This window comes from Parus major, chromosome Z, assembly GCF_001522545.3.
Source record: "Parus major isolate Abel chromosome Z, Parus_major1.1, whole genome shotgun sequence".
Taxonomy (NCBI): domain Eukaryota; kingdom Metazoa; phylum Chordata; class Aves; order Passeriformes; family Paridae; genus Parus; species Parus major.
Window position 1 is genome coordinate 45,595,797 of NC_031799.1, and position 26,303 is coordinate 45,622,099.

Consider the following 26,303-nt stretch of genomic DNA (forward strand, 5'->3'; position numbering starts at 1 on the left):
CCCCTCGGCCCCCTTTTAGTTTCGGTTTCATAGGAGCGCAAGGCCGATTGCGTCGGGAGACATCTCCGAGATTATGGGGGCCAATCTGGGGCCGATCTCCATCCTCTCAACCCCACCGTGGCACTGTGTGTCACGTCCAATCCTTCCTTAAACACCTTCTGCGACGGCGACTCCATCGCCTGCCTGTTCAGCCCGTCCCAGTGTCTGACGAGCCGCCGAAGAAATCCTTCTTCATGTCCAACCCGAACCTCCCTGGCGCGGCTTGCGGCCACGTCCTCTGGTTCTGTTGATAGAGGAGACCGACCTCCACCTTGCGCTAACCTTCTTTCGAGAGTCAGTGGAGAAACAGCATCAGCCTTCTGCTGAAGGTGCCAGCGCGGGCATGGGCTCAGGATGGAGCCCGGAGCAGCAAAGGGAGCAGACAGCCTCACAGAACTGGAGGCTGTTCCCCCTGAAATAAGATATTATCGCCTTATTTTTCACCTTTCAAATCTACCTGCACTCTCTACCTCAGCCTAATTAAAGTTTTCCCCAACTCTGATTCAGGAAAACAAATCATCTGCTGTAGGTGTAAAGAATCAATGTTCCAAAGGAGATGACTCACTAAGCATGAAAGTGCTGGAAAATTGGTAAATGACATCCTTGCAGCTGCCAGAGGTGAAATGAAAAAGTAAATGCTCAGTAAACACCGACAGAATGAAGTGGGACTAAGAGTGTGTGGGTGTGACAACAATACACACCATGAGGAATGAACTCACCTGTCCTAATTGCACAAGAAAATCTTCTGTTTTTCAAACTGGAGAGGGCAAAATAAATTCCTCCTAATATTCCCGTTTTTCTATGTACTGCCCCTCACACATTCCCCACAAGAGGTACATGCAGCCCTATATAATACATCATATATTAATAAAAATGTGATGGGTCCTTCAAATATCTGAATTTGTGAATCATTTTTTGTTCAGCTATGTGTGAATTTCATTGGCTTATGCTACCAGACACTACACCATACAAAGTAGAACACAAAACTGGTAGTTTTTACTTCAAGACTGGAATTCTAAAATACTTCCCTTCTTGTGAAAACATCTTTTTTAATGAGTTGACAGGACTCTGTGTTACAGACTGAGTACCTGATGTCCACGATGATGTCATTAAGACAGGCAAATGAGAGTAAGTTCATAAAAGCACAGAATTGTTAGGGATGGAAGGGACCTCTGGAGATCATCCCATTCAATTCCACTGTCAAGGCAGCATCACCTCAAGCCAGTGACACAAAAATGTGTGTGGAATATGTACTAACTTGCTGGGAAATTTGAAGGTTAGAAATAGTAAAATAAATTATATTTATTTAGCTATGTATTTTAGTAATAAGAAGCAAAAAGCAAAAATTCTTTACATACTGTGAAAGTAAAATAAATTAAGCTAAAAAAGGAGAAAAACAAAGTATAATTACCAACCCCTTAGCAGTAGTGAAAAAAATTCCACTGGATTGCCCCACAGTGATTTGGTTTTGTTTTTGGGTTTTTTTCCCCATTACTACTGGGTCGTCAATTTGGTTTTTAATTGCATGGAATAGATAACTTGATAATATCTGTGAAAAGAGATATCGCAAGAGTAGTTAAGTGTTGTGTTTTTGGACTTCCTGTTCAAGATGAGTTAGCATTCTCTAATGGAAGCACACCACTAGTAAAACAGCCACCAAAGGAATAAAAAAATATTTTTAAAGCTAAATAAACTTGGTATGATTTAAAGGCTCTGCAGGATGATACATCTGCATTTTTCTGTAATGCTAGTAGGAATCCACTGCTTAAGCATTAAAGCAATATACCAAGAAACACCAGCTCCTTCTTACACATACCTTTCCCTAAATACTGTGCACAACAAAGAAATGTATTCAGTTCTTTTATTTAATATTTATACTTTAATGCAAAAATCAAAGAAATTACAAACATGAATTGTGCCCTGACTCATGCACTGAAGTTTAAAAGCTCCCACCACCAAAGAAACAAATTATTATTTTAATTAAATTAAATTTATTTTAAAATAAATCTCAATTCTAATCACTTTTCTACTCCAAGTAAAATAGGAAATGTATTTTATACCTGGGCTATATTAGATTTCTCTGTAAGACAAGAAGTACTGTTTTTGGTGCAACAAAACTAGACAATCTCTTGGCAGTATTAATAACACTCTCAACAATGACACTTCCCTCTTAATGCAATGAGTCCACACATGAAAAATCTTAGGCTTTGGTTTCCTGCTGATGTCACTGAACATGAATCTAAGATTCTCATGTGCCAAGTCAACAAAATCCAGTAATAGGGGTGGAAGCCTGGGAATTGTTTTCATTAAGATTGCAACATTCCTTTAGCATGTGTGGTGTGGCATAGAACTTTTCTCATGCTGTTGTCCAGAAAATGACAGCTGAGCTTGTAGAGAAGCTACTGTAAAATATATGTAGGTTGCCAGTCAAATATTTACCTCTACATTTCTTCTATAATGCAAAAACCAGTTATGCGTAATCAGGCAAAAAGTAATAAATTATTTTGCTGAAATATGCCCATTGACTGATCAAAGACGTGTCAAACTATTTTAAATGCATGGTTTTCATAAAGTTTCTACAATGAATACAAAAAGGCCCAACAATTAATAAATTTGTAGATAAATCAATTAAATCCTGAATTTAATATAATTTTTATTATATTAATACCAATATGAACAGGTGGTATCTCTCAGTAATGGCAGAATAAATCAGAACCTGATTTTCAAAGTAACTCATAGTGGAAACCATAGTGGAAACACAGTGACCAAAACTGACACAAGAATGTAGGCATATGTGCATACAAGCAAGGAGTGATAGGGAATTGCAATTGTACCCTAGTACAAGCTACTTTTAGAAATAATTAGTTATGATTTTAGAAAAGTATATACATATACACAAACCCTTTGGAAAAAAACAACCCCAATCAATGGGCAGCCAGAGGATAGTGGCCGAAAGCTCAGAGTCCCAGTAAACATCAGTGACAATTGTGTTCCATAGGGATCTGTATCAGGACCAGTGTTATTCAATACCTTCACCAGTGACATAGATGAAGGAATCAAGTGCAACCCCATCAAATTTGCAGATGACACCAAGCTCAGTGATATGGTTGACACTCCTGAAGGACAGGATGCCATCCAGAAGGACCTGGACAAGCAGACTGTTCCTTGTTTTTCCAAACAAGTGGTTATTTTAATCAAGTAATCAACTAGAATTTCCTATAAAATCCAAGTCAGACAGCTTCATGCATTCTCACAGAAAAATCAAAACCCTTAACAAATAAACATGACACCTGAAGGAAAAAAACAGTCTTTTTAATAGACCCAAACCCACATTCTTTCTGCTTTTTATACTAGTTCTACTTCAGTAAAATTTACAGTTGGAAGTTCTTGCTCAATTGGTGCAGAATCAACCCCAATGAGAAAGATTGTTTTCTTCCACCATCTCTAAATATGCAAAAATAACATTTGGCCCAATTCCTCTATTAATATGGAGACAGATGGTATGCCAAACAACCACTAATCTGAAATTTATACCAGGTAAGCTGCCACACCCCTTCCTACTCCCCTGCCCCCAAACCAGTGAAGCGCCTAACAAAAGCATTTTCCAGCAAGATTTAAACCAGTTTTAATTGCCTTGATACAATATAAAACTAAGAGAAAACTATCAGTGTAACACAAGAAATGGTCTTCCATGTGATGGCTCACAAAAGGAAAATGGCTAGGTTGGTGCACGAGGATGGCTTTGAAATTAAATTTCCCCTATACATTTCTCACCCAAGAATCTTCCAGTGCAGAGTACACAGGGCCCCAAAAAAACAAAGCAGTGAATACTGCCAAATATAGCTAACCAGATAATTAAGTGTAAACTTAGAATAATGTTGGCCATGTTCTGGATAGCATTCTGTGGGATGAACCCGTAACCAAATCTAGGGTGTTACCTAGAAGTAAAATTAAGCTAAAACACTAAACCACACCAAAAAAACCCCAACAATGCCTCCAAAAAATCCCCCAACAAGAAAGCAAATACACACATACACAAAACAAACAAACAAACCAAAAAAAAACCCCAAACCACAATAATAACACCCAAAAAAAAAAACCCAGACAAACAAAAGAACCCTAAAAACCCTATGAAACAAAACAAAACAAACGCCAAACAAAAAAATACCCACAAAATTGGAGGAAGGAGAGTGAGAGAGGAAAAAAAAACCAGATAGGAAGGCAGTAGATCAGTAATAGAAACTTTTTCTGAAAACAGCTCTTGCTCTAGGATAAGCTGGAACAATTATAAAATTAACTTACTCCAGAATTTCAAAGCATAACGATTACTGCACTTACTAAAGCAGTGCCATGCAGGCTGCATTTTACCTCCCAAGAAAAATTATTCAGAATTAGACTAATACCTGCCCCTTTCCAGGCATGTCTGGCCAAAAAGTCAGTTTATTATGACATGTCATACTTGCATACAATGTAAGACACATTACATGTTGAACTAAAATTAATCAATTTGCAGTATTTACAGACAATAAAGCTTAAGGTAAAACCATCAACAGCCAGTCTCACAAGCAGTTCAATGTCAAAATTACTCCTTTCAAAAGTACTCGTTGTGTATGCCAGTTACAGTAGTGATCCTAGTATCATTGAACATTTAATACCCAATACCCTACCGACCCCAAGCAAACTAATCTGCAAATGTGTCAAAAAAAGATTACAGAAACACATGCACACGACTAGATAGGTTGCTATTTTGAGGCTGCACCACTGAACAAAAAGTTCCGAAGTGTAAAAGCTTCCCAATTCCAAAACAGGAAAATTCTGCTACAGTGAAAAAAAAAAAAAAAAAAGCAGCTTTGAACACATAGCTAGGCTCTAAGTCAGAAGAAACAAGACATCCTACCTTATCTAGAAACTTGCAAAACCACTGTTGTTATTTAGTAACTGAGGGTGTCAATATGGTTTATCACAAATATTTAGAACAGCAAAGGAACACAAACATAAATAAAAATACAATACTAAAGACAAATTTCTCATGAACTGTCTGAAAGATTGTCTGGAGAAAAATATATATCTTATTAGGCTACAGACAGTTCACAAAGTAACTCTGAAAACTGACTGTTATATCTGCAAACCAACACATCTTTGTGTCGTAAAAGCAATATATAAAAACCCTGGAAATGCATATGCATCTTGTGAATGAAAAATTCACATAAATCTCACCTTGTCACTGTCATCAGTACAAATGTGATCTTGATGGATTGAGTGGCATTGAAACGATGTACCAATACTACCTGGAAAACAAGGAGGGAAGGGAGAAAAAAATTACTAAAATGATGTGAACACTTTCTGTGAACAATTTCTGTGAACACTAAACACAAAGATAAATTTAGCAAACTTCCTTTTCTCCAAGATTTATTTGCCAAAAAGCTAGGTTTGATAACTGAATAAGCATCAGAGATACATTTTATAAGTGTGCCAATGTCTTCCTATATACATTTATTAAGACTTTTAAACAGAATACAATTATACCCAACTCATCAATCCAAAACAAGGAAATGCAGTAAAGTACATATGCACATATACAAATAAGGAGAAACTACACAATTCGAGATTATATACTGTACTGTAGAACATTTTCAGCATGCTGGGTAACCACACACCAGACATTCCAGCAATACATTAAGAATAAAAGAGGAAAATTCCAAGGTCGAAGTTTTAATTGTGTCTAGTTTTCTGGTAATGGAATTTCTGCCTGCTTAATGTTTCTATACAAGTTTCTTTATGCCTAGGAACAAAAGACTTCACCCCTATGAAGGCTTACCCCAGTCCTGAGACTTTTGTCCAAGGAATATATGAAAATATTTTACAAAGCTTCTTTCTGACTTATCACTTCAGAAAAAATATTATTTTGCCATAGGAGTCACTGTACTGGCTAGAACAGCAGTAGAGCATGATCGTACTGTGTATTTTTTGTAGGAAGGGAAGGCAAAGAAAAAATCACTGTACTTTGAAGGTGAAAAGGTAAAAAACAAACCAGTTTTAAACTGTTTGAAATATGCAGTGCTCCCCTCCTACTTGATTTAGACTTATGCAAACCACAAGAGTGTCACTACAAACACTCCACACGTTTTCTTGAAACTAGAGTCAGTTCAAGCTCAAGAGCAACATACAAAACCCAGGAGAACAGAGGATTAAAAGAAAGGCTTGATATCTTTCTGCCCATTACCCCAGAGGCAGAACTGATATAAAATACAACCTCTTTAATTGGTCTAAAGTAGGAAAACAGGCAACAAAATATAGTTAAGTTCAGCCAAATTACAACAAATACATATAAACTTGTTTCAGGCATTTTTGCATGTAGATAGTGAAAGTAATTTCCAGAGGTGAAATTCCTAAGACTTACTCCCTAATAAATTAAAACTCATGAACGTGGGCCTGGCATTACAAGTCTGTATTATATGCTTTACAGGTAGGCTTTTCATGAACAGTGATTGCACACACCATCACAATGCTAAGCTGACTTTGTTCTAGCTATAACAGATACCAGCAGTAGCAACACAGCTCCAATAGCAGAGGTACAAGTCAGTAATACCACACAAGGCACCTGGGCAGCTCATCAGTTTTCATGATGCCATACCTACAATTCTAACAATATCCACACTACCGAGAGGAAGTCTTGCTTAGGTTTTTATCTACATGTTTCAGTCAAATTCAACTGCAGACAACCAAGTGCAGTTAGCAGAAAATATGGAAACATTTTCCTTTAAATTCTTTTTTTTTTTCCTCTTAACAAGATCCATGGCCTTTATGACATATTTGTTTCATTTCCAGTCAACTAATACCCTACAGTACAATAGCAAGATGTAAGACACAATCCTTAACTGTGAGAAGTAAACACATTACACACATCCTGGCTGTTTTGCACCACTGAGCTGGCTGACCTCACCAAAAGCTGCCTTTGGAAAAGGATTTACATCAAAGACAGCATTGATAATGCAGTTCTTTGAATGGGGACAACAGAGGTAACAGATCTGAAGACACTGAAACGGTGGACTCCAGCTAAAGGCTCTGCTTAATGGCAGTGCAATATAGAATGTTGAGTTACAAGGTTAGGAAATCCTGTAGGACTTCTCTGATCTTAAATATATATATATATATCTATATATAGATATATATATATACATATAAAATAGAAAATCATTTTTTAATAACTGAGTTATTATGTTTTTAAAGCACTTTCTTCCTGACAGATTGAACCATGAACCTGAAGACAAGTTAATCACCTTTCATCCACCTGCAAGGAAGAGCAGGGTCAGAATCTCAAAAGATGACCTCAGCAGCTCTCTAGGCTGTGTCAAAGACTTCTAAATTTTTGTTTAACCATTAAAGGTGTCAGAGGACTGAAAGGAACAAAAGCCAATCTGCATTGCACTGACTGCAGGGAGCAGATACAAACTCAGTTAAACTACTTTCATATCCCCAAATTTACAGGGAATTTCAAACCAACTCAAGACTAGCTGCACTCCAGGGCTAGCATATCCTAGGGGTACTATAATCAAAGCTTTAATTCTGAGTGAAGAATTATCTCTGCAAAGCTGACTGAGATGGAGGAAAATGCTATCAATAATCCACATAAGGGGCAAAATGTGGCATGCAGGGCCATAGCCCTCAGCACCTTCCCAAATGCACTTCCTTGTTACTGTGTTCAGCAGATGCAACTGTGAGGTCTAATGCCCATCATTTTCTCAAGCCTAATCCCAGCTTGAATTTCCTCTCTCCCACAATCCAAAGCAATTTCACACGCTGTGCAAGTAACAGGGCACTCTGTAACAGCCAGTTGGTTTTCTCAGATTCACAGCTTGTAATACCTAGGTGACAAAAGAGTAGCCTCAATTTATGCTGAGACACCTCCAAAACACAGCAGGCATACATGAAACACCAGATCAGGCATTCCTTCACCATTACCAGTATCAGACAGGGTAGAGAGTAATGCCCTTCAACTGAGGCACTATATGTGTGTATATATATATATATATATAACACATCTTTCTTCAAATAAAGTGAGATACCCAGCTTAGTATTATGACTTGCACTCCAGGAAAAACATCAGTTCTTTTGGAACGGGCAAGAAAGAGTGGTGCACTCCCCAGCTGCCATAGGAAAGAAACTGTTTTTCTTCTAAACCCACACATTAAACTGAACAGCAAAAAGAATCTTCAGAATTGCATGGGTTTTGTCTAACTTCTGCATCATAATAAAAGGAGAATCAGTATCAAGTTTGAAAGGCCTGCTTCATGCTTGCCAATTTAAACAGTCTGAACACACACAATCCTAGTCAAAGGGAAAAAGAGGTGTGATTTCAAACCTTTTAATTCAATAACATCAGACCTACTGGAAGTATCACATTGCATAAACGAATGACACTGATTAATACATTCACTGACTCTCCAGCACCAGTCTCATTACGAAATCATTTGTGTATGACACCTGTACTATTAAACCTACTTTAGAGTTAGGCTGTTGAGTCTTACTAACTCGCATGAATCAGACAAGTTCTGGGCTAAAGGTTTGATTTGCAGACTTGAGCATGGAAACTACTAAATGCACATAAATGAAGTCTGAATTTGATCAAGTAGTAATTAACTGCTCCCTTTAAAACACCTGTGAGTTGAACAGAGCACATATAAGTATCTCTGGTGAGATACAGCCAAGAATGGCTACTTTCAAGTCCACTTGAAAAGATACAAGGAAGGGAGGTTAAATTGTCTCTGATCTAGGAGCGTCACCTTCCAACAAAATAATGCAAACCACTCCTGCGGATTATTATCACGTGCTAGTCAACAATGTTCCTCTACCTGTGGCACATTACTTAGATTTTAGATGCTTCTTCTAATTCAAGAGCCTTTCAAACTGCAATGAAGAAGTTACTTAATGGGTAAACAGAATATTTTGCTGTTACAATAGAAAAATTAGAGGGGAGTTCAATAAAAGATACAGCTACTCAGGTTGGTCAAGTAAGAGCAAGGCTGCAAATTAATCATTATAATACTCTTTAACTGTTTTCCCTATGCCTGCAAATCTGACCACAAAGAAGAAACATGACACATTGCATGCTAGCTGCATACAGTGCATACTAGGACTGCCATTCTTCCCTTCTTCCTTCCACCCCTTTTTTTAATAAACTCTAGAAATTTGAAATTCCCATGGATTTGCATCCACTTAAGTTGTTGAAAGAATTTATTACACTCTAGGAAGAGCATTTCAGTTGCATGGTATAGGACATAACATTGATAATTTAAAGCAATTACTCAGCATGAAGTATGCCGAAAGTATGCCTATCTAAGATGCTGTGATGAAACTCTGGAACACATTCTAGCCACAAAAATGCCTAAAGTCACTAGAGAAGAAAAAAAAAAAAAAAAAATGTGAAATACCTCCTGAACTTCCCTCCTTCTTCTCCCTCATCAAGAAATCCATGCTCTTGTCAAACTACAACCAGCATAGGTTTGATGGTGTTTTCTGAGTTCTGGTGTCCCCTTCCACACCCCAGCCCAGTCAACATGACTGGTAAACCTGACAGCCCCTTCTCCCCACCACAATGCTCAGCCAAGGAATGCTGTCCTGAATTCCACACACCCAGTGAGAACTTAGATATCCAGTAAGCATCAGGAAGATGCAGAGGAACACTCTGCAAAAAAAATCTCCCTCAGCTTTTCCTTTTTCTCCAGCTATCAGAGAAACAAACAGCATGCTTACTAACCAGCAAGAAATGGGATAAAAATGACACAACTGAGTGTTCAAAATTAAATCTGGGCCTACATTAATTGCATGTAAGTTAAGTGTACCTTCCAGTCAAACTTCTGACTGAATGACACCTCTCAGACATTTTCGGAGAAAAGGAGAGAAACCTAAAGGGAAGACTTTGTATTTTAAAACCTTGAAGTCTGACATATTTTAGCAATACCAGAGCTTAAAAAAAGAACAGACAAACTTACTTTAGTAAAGCAAAAAGCCTGAATATGAGGCAGGCCTCAGCTTCATAAACAAAACTCATATACAAAGCAGAACATAAGAAAGTTCTTTTTACCTGAGGTTTCTGCTGTGTTTCTACAAGACCGCATGAACACTTTTACTTCAACGAACATCCAATTTAAATTTACAGTATAAACTGGACAGCTTACTCCAGGAACTGTCCACAAAATGGCTCTCATAGCAGCCATCTGAATATAACCCCATCTACATACTGTTTACCTTAGTGTTGAAAGTGTTCTATTATTTGAAAGTAGGTATCTGCAGTCTCAATTGCTGCGACGCAAGCTGAACTGTATCTGAACTAAAAGGTCATGTTGTGTAAGTCAAAGACGTATTATAGTGAAACCTGGAGCTGAAATTCTGAACGTTAATAACAATTAGTACAGACAAACCATGCAACTTAAATACTATTTTAAAATAAATAGCTAGAATAGACAGCCCATAGATTGTGGCTTATGAACTGTAACAACTATATTTCAACATGGACTATAAAACTAACAGAAACTCCCACCAAAACCAATCTAAGACAGTGTGAAGATGACCACATGGCAACCACTTGTTACGACATGATGAACTGATGAAGAGCAAGAAGACCCCAGACCACAACATGGCTATTTTTCCAGACTGTCACACAAGAGATGGCCAATCGAGATGAGAACATAGTGTCAAAAGTTTAACACACTTATAATAATGGCCCCCTCACCCCATACAACAAGTACTGTGGCCTATCTGTTGCCTTCTTCCTTCTCCACTAACCTTAGCAGCTGCGTGATTTTAATGAAGCGTGAGAACAACTACACTTCAGATACTAACCCACAGAGACAACCATTTCGTTTCATCCCCTCCGCAGCTGTCTGGGACAAGGAAAGAGGCTACTGCTTTGGCAGCCACCCAACTTCACCTTGCAAGGTCCAAATTGTGAAAATATTTGCTTATTTTTAAGCTAAGCACATGCCTGCAAAAATATGTGAATCACTTTCATGCTGTAAAGTGTTTGAAGGTTTCAACTCATCAGCAACATGCTTCCCCATATACGCTGTAGTTTTGCAGCTCAAGTGAGGTATCAAGTACAACAAGAGAAGATTTTTCCTCAACTAACAATGCAGCATTACTGAATAACCAAAGACTCAATAACCATGAAGTATTCTAAAATGTGTGTTTTCATATCTTTACAGTGCACATACAAAAGCAAGAAATGTTTTCTGTAGGCTTATTGACAGCTCTATTTGCTTTGCTCTATTCTTTTTGCTTTGGTTTATTCCTGCTTATTCAAGGAGCTGTTTAGCAAAAAATCATGTGGTGAAAAATTTACAGCATCAATAAACCTTCAGGAAATCAGCTTAATGCAGAAATACTACTACACCCATAAACACAGTACCAGTATTTTACTGGTGCTCTTAACACTCAAAATGTCAAGACACAAACTGTATCTCAAGAGACTACACAGCCAAGCATGAACAAAATGTTAGCAGGATATTGAGTCTGGTTCCTAGTAGTAAGTCACAATCAGAGAAAAAGAACTATATAAACAAGTAAGGTAAAAGCACTATTTGTGTCAAGTGAGCTATTTAGACCATTCCCTGTTTGTTACCTCTGTATCCTATCTCTGACAAACCAAATTCATAAAAATCACTGTTTCCAGCTGTCTCAAACAAATTTTTTGCAAGTGTCAAACATGGAAGATTGAATCAAAGATGGAAGAAGAAATCAGGACCAGGAAATAATTTAAAAACTTTGCAACCATGAATCCTGCACCAGAAGACAGTTCAAATCCCCTGGGAAAATTCACTGCTAATTCAATAGGGTACAAGCTAATTTCAAGGAATCATAGAACCATGTGGATTTTAAGGAACCTTTAAATACCATCTATTCTATCTATCATTAGACCAGGTTGCTCAAAACACTGTTCAACCTCACCTTCAATACTTTCTGTGATGCAACTTCTACAACTTCTCCACAACATCCACATGAGGGCAACCAGCTCCAGTATCTCTCCACCCTCACTGCTAAAACTGTCTTCCTTCTGTCCTCCTTATATTCCTAAATCTACCCTCTTTCCATCTAAAATCATGAAGACCCCAGAACTGGATGCATTACTATAGATGGGGGTCCCAACAGAGTGCAGTAGAAGGAGCAGAATCACCTCTCTTGACCTGCTGGCCATGCTTCTCTTCAGACATCTGAGGACATGGCTGTTAGTATGTTAGCATGTTGCCTGGCATGTTAGGACATGTGAGTTGTAAACACATACCGCTGACTCATGTGGATGTTCATCCACTAGTATACCTAAAGTCTTTCTTGGCAGGGCTGCATTCAATCAATTCATCCATGCTCCATGGAAATGGGGGACTGCACTGACCCAGGGGAAAGACCTTGCAGTTAAACTCCATGAGGTTCACATGGGTCCGCTCAATGCCATCTAGAGATGGATGGCATCCCCTTCATCAAGCCTATCAACTGCACCACTCAGCATGGTGTCATCCACAAAATTGCTGAGGCTCTGCTCCATTTATGCCATTGATTAACATATCAAAATGTGCTTGTCCCAGTAGAGACCCCTAAGAGACACCAGTTATTACTGGTTTTCACATGGATACTGAACTGTTGACCGTAACTCTTTGGACATGGCAGCCAGTCAATGTCTTACCCAACAAACAGTACATTCATCAGATCCTTCTCCCTCCAATTCAGCAACAAGAACACTGTGTGGGACCATGTCAAAGGCTTTGCAGAAGTCCAGGGAGATATTCGTACTCTTCCCTTGTCCACTGACGCAGTCAGGACTCCATCATAGAAGGCCGTGAGATTAGTCAGGCATGATTTGCCCTCGGAGAAGAAGCCCCACTGACTGTCTCTAGGCATCTCCTTGTCCTCTTCATGATTTGAGATAGCTAGCAGTAGGATCTGTTCTATGATCTTGCTGGGCGCAGAGGTGAGGCTGACTGGTCAGCAATTTCCAGGGCCCTTCTTTTTACCCTTTTAAAAAGGGTATGCCAAAAAGAAAGCTGAAAGTGCCTGCATGATTATTGATTTTAACATAACACGAGTCTGAACCATCTCAACTGCTCTAAGGACATACAGAAATAACACCTAATATATAAGCCAACCTTTGTGTGGAGAAGGGAAACTTCTCCATAGTTCCAAAACTATTCCCAAAAACAATTAATCCCACAACCAGTATGTTTCTTAGTGGGTGATCTACCTGTGCACTCTGCAGATAATTCCATGCTGCTACAGACAAGATGTACAGATTCAGAATAAATTATTCCGATGGATATGGCAGTCAGGTACTTGAACCAAGTGAACAACACAATCACCCGTTCCTTCCCCTCTAAGCAGTCATTCTCTTTTTATCTTCTCTCATGACAAAATCATTCTGAGGTGACTTTCTAAACAACTAACATAAACTTAAGCTGCAGCTTGAAACATACGACCTCTGCAGCTAAAGCACAAATGCATACTTCCTCTTAACTGCTGTGCTAGAGGACTCTTACAATACCCACCTAACAAAGAATACTTGAGACAGAAAGCTTCGTGCTTTAAAACACAGAGATTAAGGCAATGTTTTATTTTCCATTCTAATCTCCTCTGTTTACAGTAAGATTCACAGCTCCTACACTGGAGTTATCTCTGATACATAACAAAAATAATTCATAGTTTATTAACAATCTAGAATGAAATTCCCTTTCTACACTGAAGTTCTGCGAGAGAAGGACACTTTTGCTAGGAAACTCTGAACAGTATCTCCAGATTGTGGTATCTGGTTGCTGTGGCTGCTTTGCTCAGTAGATAGTCACAGTTTCTTTGCTGTTCCCTGAAGGCTGTTTCATCTGAATTGCTTCTGCGCAAGGATGCTTGCACCCTTCATATGCACATTTACAGCCATTCCAGAGAGAACGGTAACATTCTTCTACAGAGGAAGAGTGAGGTGAAACTCACCACAGAAAGTAGTACCAAAGGGCCAATATATAGCAGTATCTTTTCATAAGGAGCCTCTCCTCCAAGAAGTTCAATATCTACTTAGAAAGAAGGAAACTTTTTGACCATTCTTGTAATTTTTCAAAAGGAGGCTAACAGCAGCACCATAAGCCCAAAAGGCATCCAAACACAGTTACCATAAAGCATATGCAAACAGCTAGAAAAGGAGAGAAAACAAGCCTTTCAATAACTCAAGGCTGACTTTTGCTGAAAGTAAATCAATTGTAGAACAAAGAATAAAATTGGCAAGACACAAAGCACTTAAAAAAAAAAAAGATAAAATCTTTTAATCTTGTCCTGGAATTTAGTTTTCATCAACCACTGTGTGGGAGCTGAAGCAAGAGATGCAAATACCAAGCACAGCTACATTAAAGGCCTGGTATGGGCATAAAAGATCACACAGATATCCCCTACACTGTTCTATTTCCATCTTTATAGGAATTTGAATTACTGGTTTTTAAGAATCAGTTGTCTTGAATGTCTGAGCCTCCTGAATGCAAGATATTTTTCAAAAGCTACCTGAAATTTCAAGCCATTTGTTTTTCTCTATTTGTAACTACATTATTAAACTGATTTTCTTGAAATTAATCTTCTCCTGAGAATTTAATTTAGTCTCTAAAATAGCAATGTCTGCTTATACAAATTTTCTGGATGCAATAAATAAAGGGCTTTCTATGGCATACATTTATTTTTGATAACAAAACCCAGCCATCATTACCCCAAAAAAAACCCCAAATAGGCATAGGAGCACAATTTTAACTCTAAACTTCAGCTTGTTGCCCCCTGCCTGTTTCTTATGTTATGAGTTGTCAAATCTAGCATTAACTTCAGAAAGACTGTGGTAATTGTTTGGTTGGGGTTTTCGGTTTTGATCGGGTTTTTCTAATGAAAGCCTTACAGCTCCCACCCAGCCTAGCCTGGAAAAGAGAATGCTTCAGTGATAAAAATATTGTTGGTGCCAATTCCTGTAGTCTTTGACACAAATAGGAAAGAGCCATGAAGTCCAATGTCAGTGAAATCCCAGAAACAAAGTTTTAATGCACTTCAATTTATTTATTCTTTTGTCTTTTATTTTCACTGCAAATTCAATCTAACCATAAAGCAAAGAGTAATAAAGAGGCATTTCCTACTTAGGAACTGACCTTGCAAGTATTTGTTTGAAACAGAATAAATTCTTAAAGCATGGTTAAAGGCACATGATCAAGCCACCTCTAGGAAATTGTTTCAAACGAGAGAGAGCCCAAGCTCTCTCTAATGACAGTTCATTTGATAAAATGTGTAAACCTGAATACAAGCAAGACTGGTCTAAGAGACAATCCAGAGAAGTAAGAGTTAAATAGTGCCCTGTTACTGTGTATGAGTTCCCCACATCCCTCACCTCCCTGAAGCCCATTAAATGCTTACAACTGCAACTTACACTAATAATCAGTAGGAGAAATTTGCCCCAATGAAATAAAAAAGTTAATTTATATTTGACAGGCCATGAAATAAGTCTCTCTTCCTGTCTTTCTTGGTTTTGTTCCAATTAGTAAGCATTTGTCCCAGCCTTGTTTCAAAGAAAAACATGTTAACAATGAACATTTTATGTCTCTTTCTCATACATGCAGAGTATAAGGCCATCAGCAGGCAGAAACACCACACCCACTTCTCAAAAAAATCATAAAAAACGTTTAGTAATATTTCTGTCCCCTGAACAAACCAAGCTATGATGATAACATAGAAGCTACTTTGGAGTAAAAGAACAAAAGCTTAACAGAACACCTCTTTTAACCCAGTGCTGCTTGTAGTATATTATAATAGAGATTTCAATTCCACAATATCAGTTTTCCTCCCTTTTTGGATATATCCTGTCTCAAGCTGACAAGGCTTTTACAAACAGAGAAACATTTCAAGGAACCTCAACGTGGTTTATCACAAGCAGAAGTATCATTGTCATTAATAAGACAAAGCTTCTGAGAAGTAAGAAGAAAATTTAACATCTACGTACCATCAAATGCTGAATGTTTCTCTGAAAAAGCAGGTTTTAAGTTTCTGGAGTAACATTCAGTAAGTAAATTACATTAAGCTTTACCAAATAACAATTCTGTCATCAGGAATTTTTTACAACTCCTTTTTTTGTACTCTGGCTTTTAAAACCAAGATGCACCACCACATACTTTGTCTGATCCTGCGATTCCTTTCCCAAGGTGCCTAGGCATCTCCACAGCTCCCAGTGCCTGTCCTCACCTATATCCCACTCGCCCTTGTCCACACTCTCTCCACATTTTCAAAACCTTTTTCTTCTACACTGTCTATCCTGAGGAAGGATATCAACTGGTATATAATCCCCAGTTTTAATTCTGTGAGACAGAGTTATTACAGGCATAACTCACAGGTAAAAAACTACAAGTAATTCTGTCAGCAATCGGGTACACAGAAAGCATCAGGTTTCTTGCTTTCAGTTTCCAGCTTTTCAGAATTTTTTTGATGATTCTGAGTTTATTTAAAGTTCTTTCATTTAAAAGGACATCCATAAAGAGAGTAAATCAGAACACTGGCAACAGGAGACCAAGTCTGTGCCAAGTTTCAAATCTGAGAAGCATATTAGGTAACTGGAAATTTTTTAATGAAGAAGTACTCTGAGAAACTTACATTTAAAACCTTCACTCCCAGCCACTACAAGTCTTGGCAGTAAATCTCTGTTCATCTTTTAAATCTCCTTTTGAAAGGTCACAGTTAGGTTTTCCCAGAGACTTCTCTCCTCCAGACTGAACAACCTCCACTCCTCCAAGGAGAGGTGCTTCAGCCCTCTGACCATTTTTGTGGCCCTCCTTTGGAGCTGTTTCAACAGGTCCATGCCTTTTGTGTACTGAGGTCCCCAGAATGGGGTACAGTATTCCCACTGGGGTCTCATAAGAGCAGAGAAGAGGGGCAAAATCACTTCTAGGATAGAGTTAACTTTCTGAGCCAAAATGCATTTCTCTTTGTCGTGAACCCTGGAGACTGCAGAATACATCTTCTAAAGTCCTCCAAAATTTAACACAGGAAAAATACTTTAGTTTCTCCAGCAATACCAGCAGACAAAAAAACTCTTCTGAAAATAACCATATGCCCTGGGATAGAGGTGAAAACTTTCTTGAGTTAAATATGCTTTTCACTGTAAGAAGAACACCCACAATGCCCTATTGAGTATTGCAATTAAGGCAACTCTTCAGTATGGTTAGATCAGTCATTATTTTTGCACAATGTTGCCTTTTCTCTTTTAAAAACAGAGAAAGTGGTCTATCCATATTCCACAGGCTACCAGGTCTTAGCAAGATCATTAAAGTTAACAGAAGCACTCTTCTGGTACATATTCAACACTCAGATTAGAAACCTGTCAGCCATGGAATGAGTTAAGTTTGTTTAACTTCAAATGGGAGCAAATGCTTACATTTATTTCACCTTTGTAAGACATTAATAGCTCCAGTAAAGAAGCTCTGAAAGGTTTGATACTTCAGAACAAATGGATAATCCTGTCTGGTCCATAGCAATTCTGTCTGGAGAGAGCACAGAAGACAGCACTGTATTTCTCCTTCTTTTGGCACAGCCTATTAGCTCACAACAAACAATAGTTCTGGGATCCTGGATCTGCAAGTTGCATGTAGATGGTGTTGACAAGTGAAGAGTGACAGATCCATCCCCCATAAATCTGCCCAACTATTCTCAGTCATCTACTTTTCATAACTAATTTAAACTCCACTCAGTTTTTCACTTCTGATAATCCCTGCATTTTCCAAAACTCATCTAAGGTTCTCAACAGAAAATATTTTTTTTCTTGGAAAGAGCACATTTACAAAATTAGCTCCAACTAACATGCTATTCTGAAATCACTGCAGGTAATATCCACCAGAAAGGTAATTTACCTTTCTGTGAAGTATCTATTCAAGAAACACAAGCTGAACACATCTCTGTCTATGCTAAATATTTGGAATCAAATGGCCTAACGTGACCAATATCAAAACTAACAAGATGGGTGATACCAAGGGTAAAGGTATCTAGAACTATCTATCTTTGGCTCTATAAAGTATGCAGCATACAGGCAGTTTCTCATTAATTCACAGCATACAGAATACAGATACAGAAAGATTCTTCCATCTGGAGGTCCACTGAGACTCAAACAGCCACACAGCCCCATTTTTACCACATTCTACTTGTCAGTTACTGAGAAGTCCTCAGAAGATTATTTCTATTCCAAATCCTTTCATAACAAATGATAAAAAATGCAGAACAATGAAATGCCATAGTAATAAATTGTCCAAGAAAATTTAAGATGGACCAACATAAAATATATGCACAACCTTGATTACAATCCCTGATCCAAGGAAAAGTCTTTTAACATCAGAAACCAGCAGGCAAAAATATGAAAGTTTAAATTAAAATACTGTATTTAAACTTAATCAAAGCTATTTTCAAATGTACTTGAAATTGAAACCTAAGTTGTCTAGAACAAAATCCAAAAAGTAATAGAATACTTCAGAGAGTGAACATTAATCCTGAACTTTTAGGATCAGTTAAGCCTCTGACGGAAGCTCTTGCCCAATCGAATGAAGCCAGAGATGTTTAGGGTGTTCTTTCAAAAGCTAATGTCTTTTGTTCCTCTTCCTGTTGAAATGAGTTTAATAGCCTGCTCTTTCAAAATTAATAAATTTAATACAAATTCTAGAAGAAAAGTCTAATTTTTACATATTGGAAAAAGAAGACAAAGTGAAGGTGAATAGTAAATCGCTAGTTCTACAAATACTATGTATCAAGAAAAAGAATTCTTAAATTTTCATCTCCCCCAAATAATTTTGTTCCCATTTTCCTGATTTCTCAAAGCCACTTTATTTTCAGCACACTGACAAAACACATCTGTCATTCAAGACTGTTTTAACAAGCTTGTTGCCCAAATTTAATTTATGTTTCTATTAAATAGAAGCCCATAATCAATTAAGAAATAAAAAAAAATCTTATCAAGGGAAACAAAGTAAACCATACAGTTATTCAAAAGCCTAAAACACAGAATGCAAGAAGCCAATAAAATGTGCAGCTATATAAATTCCTTAAATGTGCCTCTAAGTTACCTCCTTTCCTCACAAAATTTAGCAAATAAGACTTCAAATGTTATGTTCAATAGGAAATACACTCGTTCACTAGTAAGATTCAAGTTTTCTCTAGATAAATGCTTCAAAGTTAAACTGAAAACCATAAATCAAAGAAGTACCTTAACTGGCAATTCAAATTAATTAAAACCAAGCTAATTCAGTTGCCCTGTGAAGGCATTTTTGTGGTGGCCTATGGGTTTTGCTTCAGGCTTTTTCTCCCCCATGTTAAAGGTGAACAGAAAGCATGCACAACCTTTATGAATTCTAAAGAAGCACGATGTAAGGCACACTAGCATAAACATATGCTAAGTAAACCCAACAACAAAGTAAGCACATCATATCTTGATTTACAACAGCATTTGCTTTTAAGGTATGAAGTTGCAAAACCTAACCAGATTGCTCCTCTGAAATGTAAAGCAACTTGCTAATTTGTTACTGGGATTGGGTGGTTGCTGGAAGTGCTACTACAGATAAACAAAAGACCTTTGAATGGAACAATTATGAAACCACAACATAAATTATTTTTAAATAGTTACAGGATGAATACTAAAAATGGCCCCGTAAAAATGTTTGAACTATTAGCTGTATCAAGTATTTAACCCACAGATGCTTGACATTTGAGGTGCCTCCTCTTATGCAGTTTATCTACCCAATAGTACATACACTGGTGGCCAGGCACCACACCTGTGCTGAGACTTTCTTTGCTACTTTGTAACTCCTACAGCCATCAGCACAAGTAGCTTGGCTCCTATACAACGAGGAGAGATCTATGACCGAAAAAGTGCACAGCAAGTCCAGGGATCTTTCAGCTAGCTTCCCTGATCAGTCTACAGCAGACCTGCTGAGTGACTCTTGACACAACAGTAGAAATATTCCTCTCCATGCATCCATAGTCTTCTCAGACATTGTTTAACTCCATGCTCAGAAGTCACCAACTGAGCGAGAGGGGCATCGCCTGAAGCCTGGCGCAATTGTAAATGGGATCCTCATCTGGAGTGACTGACCAAAGTTGCCATAGTGCAGCTCTCTGCTATTACAACTCTCTGCCTTGCCCCCCACTACTATAAACAGAGGGGTAACATGAGAAGGATAACTTAAACTACTGCTCTTTATTTAACATCAAAAGCATGATGGATATAAAGAATTTTTTTCTCCCTACCCTAAGGACTGCATCAACTTTAAGTCTATAACCTAGAGAAATGACTAACGAAAGTTTCCTAATGCAAAACTGTCCTCTGAGGTAATTAAAAGAGTCTTCTCCCTTCACCATAGTTAGGAAAAATAAAGGAATAGAAAATCAAGAAGCCACAAATGCTTAATTCACAAAAACATGCAATGCATGGTTTGCTTATGAATCCTTCCCAGCACTGTTCCACCAGGCATTACAAGGTACCTAAAACCCAGTAAAACTGTAAGTAGTATGGTTTGCACTGGACAGGCTTATCAGACATTAGGCTGAGAGCAAAGTGCCTTCATCTACCAGACAAGTGAACTCAAATCCTAAATGAACTAGAAGGAGCTCAAGTTTTACTTTCTTTCAATGTGTGTGTTAATTATATCCACCCATTTGATAGCTTGCAAAATCTGTGAGTTGCCTCAACACAGTGCACAGTAGGACACAAATTTTAACTTTATTACTTTACCATCAGCTTAAAAAAGCTAAGGCAATACACATAAACATGGACATAATTTTTTTAAAAATCACAAATACTACTTTGTTTCAAAAGCAAACCTAGGTTAAAGATAATTTTTATATGTAAGACTGAGGCAGTTTCTCCCAGCAGAATATGATTTTGCCAATATAGCTGCCTCAAAGGTGTAACCTTGGTTTCCTAATCACAGCAGTAAATTAATTCTAGCTAAACTCTGTCATACAACACCCCTGCAACTCACTACAAAACGAAGTATTGTTTGCGGTCCTACTCCACAAACCTTTCTCTCCACAACCTACACTCTGAAGGCCACTTATGAGTACAAAAGGTTCACCTGCACTTCTCCAAAACAGTAGAAGTTAGCAAACAAAACTAGAACTTGACGCAGAACTACCTACCATTATACAACAAACATCTGCTGAACAGGCTTCCCTCAAAAACACCCCCTTGCAAAATAATTCACAAATAGAGCCTCCCTTTTAATCACCTGCTCAAATCACTGGGTCACTGCACAATGTCTGCAGCAAGAAGAAAAGAACTGAAAAGAACGAAGAACAATCAGAAATGTGCACACACTCAGATGGCAGGAGATGCAGCCCCAGAAGGCTAAGCTGTGCTATCAGTCTCACTGGAACCAGTTGACAGCACTTGCAGGCAAACTCAAGTCGCCCAAGTCAGTTTGCTACAACAACCTGTGTGTATGCACGGTCAATTTCTGTGTTTGTGTGTTTACAGGGAAGCATTAAAATGTATTCAAATGGGTATTAAAAAAAAAAATCTCTAATACATTCTCGACATAAGCTTTACTGTTAGTTAACAGTAAACATTCAAGTGTATATAATGGAAACAAATTAGATCACATTATTAATTACCCAGCAATTTGTATACAAACAGAATATAGCTGCAGGAACTATAAATACCAGCCAAATCCACAAAACCTCTACTACTCAGGGTCTTTCAAATCAAAATGAAATTATGTTTTTAAATTAAAAAAGGATCAAAGAAACCAAACAGCAGCATTTACTTGGGCTCTGTTCAGGAATGCCAAATTATATTGCCTGTAGTATGTTTTAATTGCAAAGTGACAAATTCTGCCACAGAAGAGGTTATAGTATGAGCAGCAATCTCTAATACAACCCTAATAATAGAACATGAAACTGTTAATTCTATTTTAAGATTTGAAGTTGGTCACCAAACTCTTCCTCCTCTCTTCCTTTTCTTGAACCATCTTAAAAATACAAAAAAACAAACAAACAAAAAACCAAAACCATCAAACAAACCAACAGACATGATTTTGACAAGGGAGGTACCAGTGTTTGCAGCAGGCAAAAAAAAAAAAAAAAAGATAGTCATTGTGAATGGATATAATGCTTTCTGCTTACTTTCTCACACAGCAGCATCAGTCAAGGCAATACATCAATTTTTACCAGCTAAGTTACCTTCTAACTCACATCATCTCCAACTAGAAAGGGAGACTGAGACATCAGTGAAGAACTGGACAGTAGCAGTAGAAAGAATAAAAGACCCTGAGTGACAAGAACAAGAGGCACTTAAGCAACATTACAGGCTGAAGGGGCCCCTGTCTGAAGTGTACATGCAACATATGCAGTCTGAAAACACACAGGAGGAGGAACAGCAGCTTTGCACCCAGTCACTACACAACGTGACCAGAATAACTGTGATCTGGCAGGAATGACAGAGCTGTGATGGACAAACAGATGCTCTTCAGGAATTGCAGGCTGGGAAGAAGGTAAAGATGCCTTTATGCAGAAAACTAGTTTGGATATATGGAGCTCTTTTAGGGGACAATGGGTAGGTAAGGTTTTGTGGATTCACATCAGAAAAAGATGTCAGGAAATGTGGCATAGTGACAAAAGACTTTTTTACAGACCTCCCACGAAGATGGAGCACCCTAAACAACTTGAGGATTGTTTTTGATCACAACCTTGGCTTTTATGAATTATTTTAATCTTCGTAACAAAACAACAGAGCAGGTGGGGATACACACTAAAAAGAATATGGCCGGGACAGAACAAAACAGAATAGAATATCTATAAAGAGTATATGCTTAATGTAGGTACTGGACAGTCTAAACTGGGCTGGTGTACAACTAAGCACATCTGTGATTTGCTAGCTGGGAAGTACCAACTGAGGATCCAAAAATCACTGGCAGCCTCAGTGGTAATGACCATAACATAGGGCAATTCTAAACCCTGGAGGCAGAGAGGAAGGTTACTGAAAGCTGTAATGGTGAGTAAAGGACCACAAGAAAGCAAGCAGGTCAAAGGACATTCTCCAAGCACTGGAAGAGTTCAGCCTAATACTCAGGAAATCAAGTACACCTATCAGCCCAGCCAAAGAACTCACGGTGGAACTCCACTGCTAAAAGGCAGCATAAAGGCAGTGAAAGCAAGGCTAGGCTACAAAGGAAGAATTCAGATCCATTGCCTGAGCATGCAGGAGCGGCATTAGGAAAGGCAAAGCTCAGCTGCCAGACCTGCAAGCATCTGAAGGGTAACACAGAGTTTCTACTGCTCCATGAACAGTGAAAGGCTGACCTCTGAAAACACGGGATAGTTACTGAATGGAGTAGGTGATACAGTGTACCTGGGGACAAATTAGAGAGAGGTACAATGTCTTTGTTTTTTCCTTGAAAAGCACTCTTGTTCTTATAGACAGGGTTCAAAGAGGTTCAAAGAATGGCCATCAGTTGATGACGATTTAGTCAGAAATTGTGTAACAGAAGCTGATCCATGCAAATCCATGGGATGAGACTTGCTGAATCCAACAGTACTGAGAGATGGGAAATGCCATGACAAGGCCCTCTCTCACTTCTAAAGTCATGTAAAAAACAATGAGATTGGGGAGGCCAGGCCCCTGATGACTGGGAAAAAGCAAATGTTACCCCAGTCTGGGGGAGAAGGCCAGAATCTGATGATTGGGGAACAGCAGAATGGTTAGATTCATCTTGATCCTTGAGGAAATCATGAAACAAGTGAGTTCTCTGAGCATTTTTTCCGAACATACAACTGGAAGGTGACTGTGAACAGTCAGCATTTGCTCCTATAGTCCTCACTCTTACCACTAGTAAACAGGCTGAAGTTAATAAGGAATCTCATGCATATCAGTACCTGCAGCTGAAAGCCATTAAATTACCAGCATATGGGGGGATGAGAGAGGAGGATGAACAGTGGTGAAAAGCACACATCTCTAATTGGAAACCTCCACTTAAGAGCTGGCTATGGAAATATTAATCCAGATCCTAAAGCTTACATTCACTTTGAACGCCTTTTTTAAGGAAACAGATAAAACAATGACATGAAATGAGACAAATTTCCAGAAAAGCTAGTTTTAGAAAAACAAGCTTATCACAGGTTTTACAGTAAGAACAACAGAAAAACAACTGGAAGCTCAAAGAACTCTCAAGTTTTTAGGAAAGAAACTGCTCTTTTAATTACCAAACTGTCAGTATTATTGCAAGCCAGTCTTTGCCACTGAAATACACGAATATACAGACCCCAACACACCTTCTTAAACAGAAAGAATGGGCTTTCTTTTTCAAAAAGAAGAGTATTTGCAGGTCTTCTTGAAAATTACTATCTCTAGCAGCTGTAGGTAGCTCTGGAGAACTCCGCTGGAACTGATATGCCCACAGCACCAGCATCCTCCCAAGTTTCAAAGCATGACACGACAGCACTCCTTGTGTTCTGACACAGAACACCCCTCAGACAGAAGAGGCTTGCATTCTACAAATGCCAGCTGCTCCCTCATTACAGTATTATTGTTGAGAAACATCCACTAAAAGCTTTTGAGCAATTTGCAGCTTCACACAGATCCTCTGTCATTCTACCTCTACATTGTTCTGCTTGTGCATCGTACTGTCTCAAAATTACTTACTGAAAACCCATGCTCATGTAACAGAATCTGTGGTACAATATCCTTTCTAAAGACTCTTCCCTCCTCCCACCAAGGCCTCTTTGAGGCCTGAATTTGAGAAAAGAAAAACTGAGAATGAACATAAACAACCATCTCTTCTCAAAAATATTGTAAGCACATGGTTGCTTATTTTTCATTTGTTTGCTGGGGTTTTTTTACCCCCACTGTTAAAAGGTTGAATGTGAATGTGAGAAGGGAGGAAACAAAAAAGGTCAGAAGTCTAGAGACTATGTAGTAAAAGAAGTTTGGTATTTTGTCTCTCTCACCCAGACTGCATGGGACAATGAAGCACACAAAGACAGTTATTCTAGTAAGTGTGACATGTAAGGAAATATCCAGAGCTAGCAAGAAAACCCTGTAACCCTACTTAAGGCACGAGAAGACTATGCTGTGATTACCCAGAGAAGCTCACCTCCCCTGATCAAGTATGCACAGAGTCAGGAGCATGTCTTACATTGTTGTTACAGTAGGCTGGGACAGTTTGCACCCCAGCATCCCCAGACCGAGTATACGGAGCCTCAAGCATGTTTTATTTTCTCCCCTACGGTTCATCCACCCCATCTGCACGTACCTTTGCACCACTTCACACGATGGAGGCCAGCTGCAGATCTCAGAATCCAGACAAAAGCATATGCACATCTTGTATTAAGCCCCTCAAGATCTGAATCAAACTTCACAATTTGTTTTGTTGTTGTCAATCAGCAGATGTAGCTAGACACTTATGATTAAGCAATTGCATTGTGAACATTATATGCTAGGCTAGTGTTTGTTTTAAGGAAAAGGGAAGACAATCCCAAGATGAATGGGCTGTCTGGATGAGAGCCACCAGGACTGAGCAGTAACTGGGGGAGAGGAAATTCCAGCAGTGGACCACCAACTCAGCGACCACCTACCCCAAACAGACCCTGGAGTCAGACACAGGGAAGAACTGCACCTGCAGACTAATTAGCAGGGCAAATAGGGGGTTGAACACTAATTAATTAAAGCCATATCATCTGTAAACAATGGATGCTGATGCTTTGTTTGTTAAAACATACAAATGGATAAAGTTTTGATGACTGGGGAGCCAGCCTTTTGTGGACCACCACCCTGCTCCCTCCTTTGCACAAACCAGAGTAAGAGGTAGAAATACCTTGCCTGGCTGTCAGAGTTGGTGCTGTGCACATGGAAAGGAGCCTGTGGCTGGGACAAGTTTTTGGTAACCCAAGTGAGACAGACAGCATGCCCTGCCCAGATTGACTACCCACTCCAAGCACATGGGCTCAGTCAGACAAATTCCAGTGCATACCGACCTTCTGATTGGGGACTTCAGAAAACCCAGTCAGGACAATCGGCACAACACTTTAGAGAGGTATTTCATCAGTAAAGGGGGGGTGACTGGGAACTGATAAAGAGGCAGGAGGATTTTGTTTGGGGCTCTGCACAAGCTGCAAGAGAAAGCATTTTGTTTCTGTACTACGGTGACATGCATCTTGAATTTTTGGTATTTTGCACATACATTTTCACACTTCTTGGTAGAGTGGAAACATGTTTTAAGGTGTTTGCATTTGGACAGTTTATGAAA

The 26,303-nt window shown here is 38.6% G+C and overlaps 1 protein-coding gene across 2 annotated transcripts in view; it reads right to left on the minus strand.

Annotated features, from left to right (window-relative positions):
• RNF38 (ring finger protein 38) overlaps positions 1–26,303 on the minus strand; it is a 90,386-nt gene that overhangs the window by 43,785 nt on the left and 20,298 nt on the right. For both annotated transcript variants that reach the window (XM_015653063.2, XM_015653061.3), the window contains exon 2: positions 5,257–5,327. In XM_015653063.2, the coding sequence (XP_015508549.1) occupies positions 5,257–5,327 (71 nt within the window). The remainder of the gene's footprint in view (positions 1–5,256; positions 5,328–26,303) is intronic.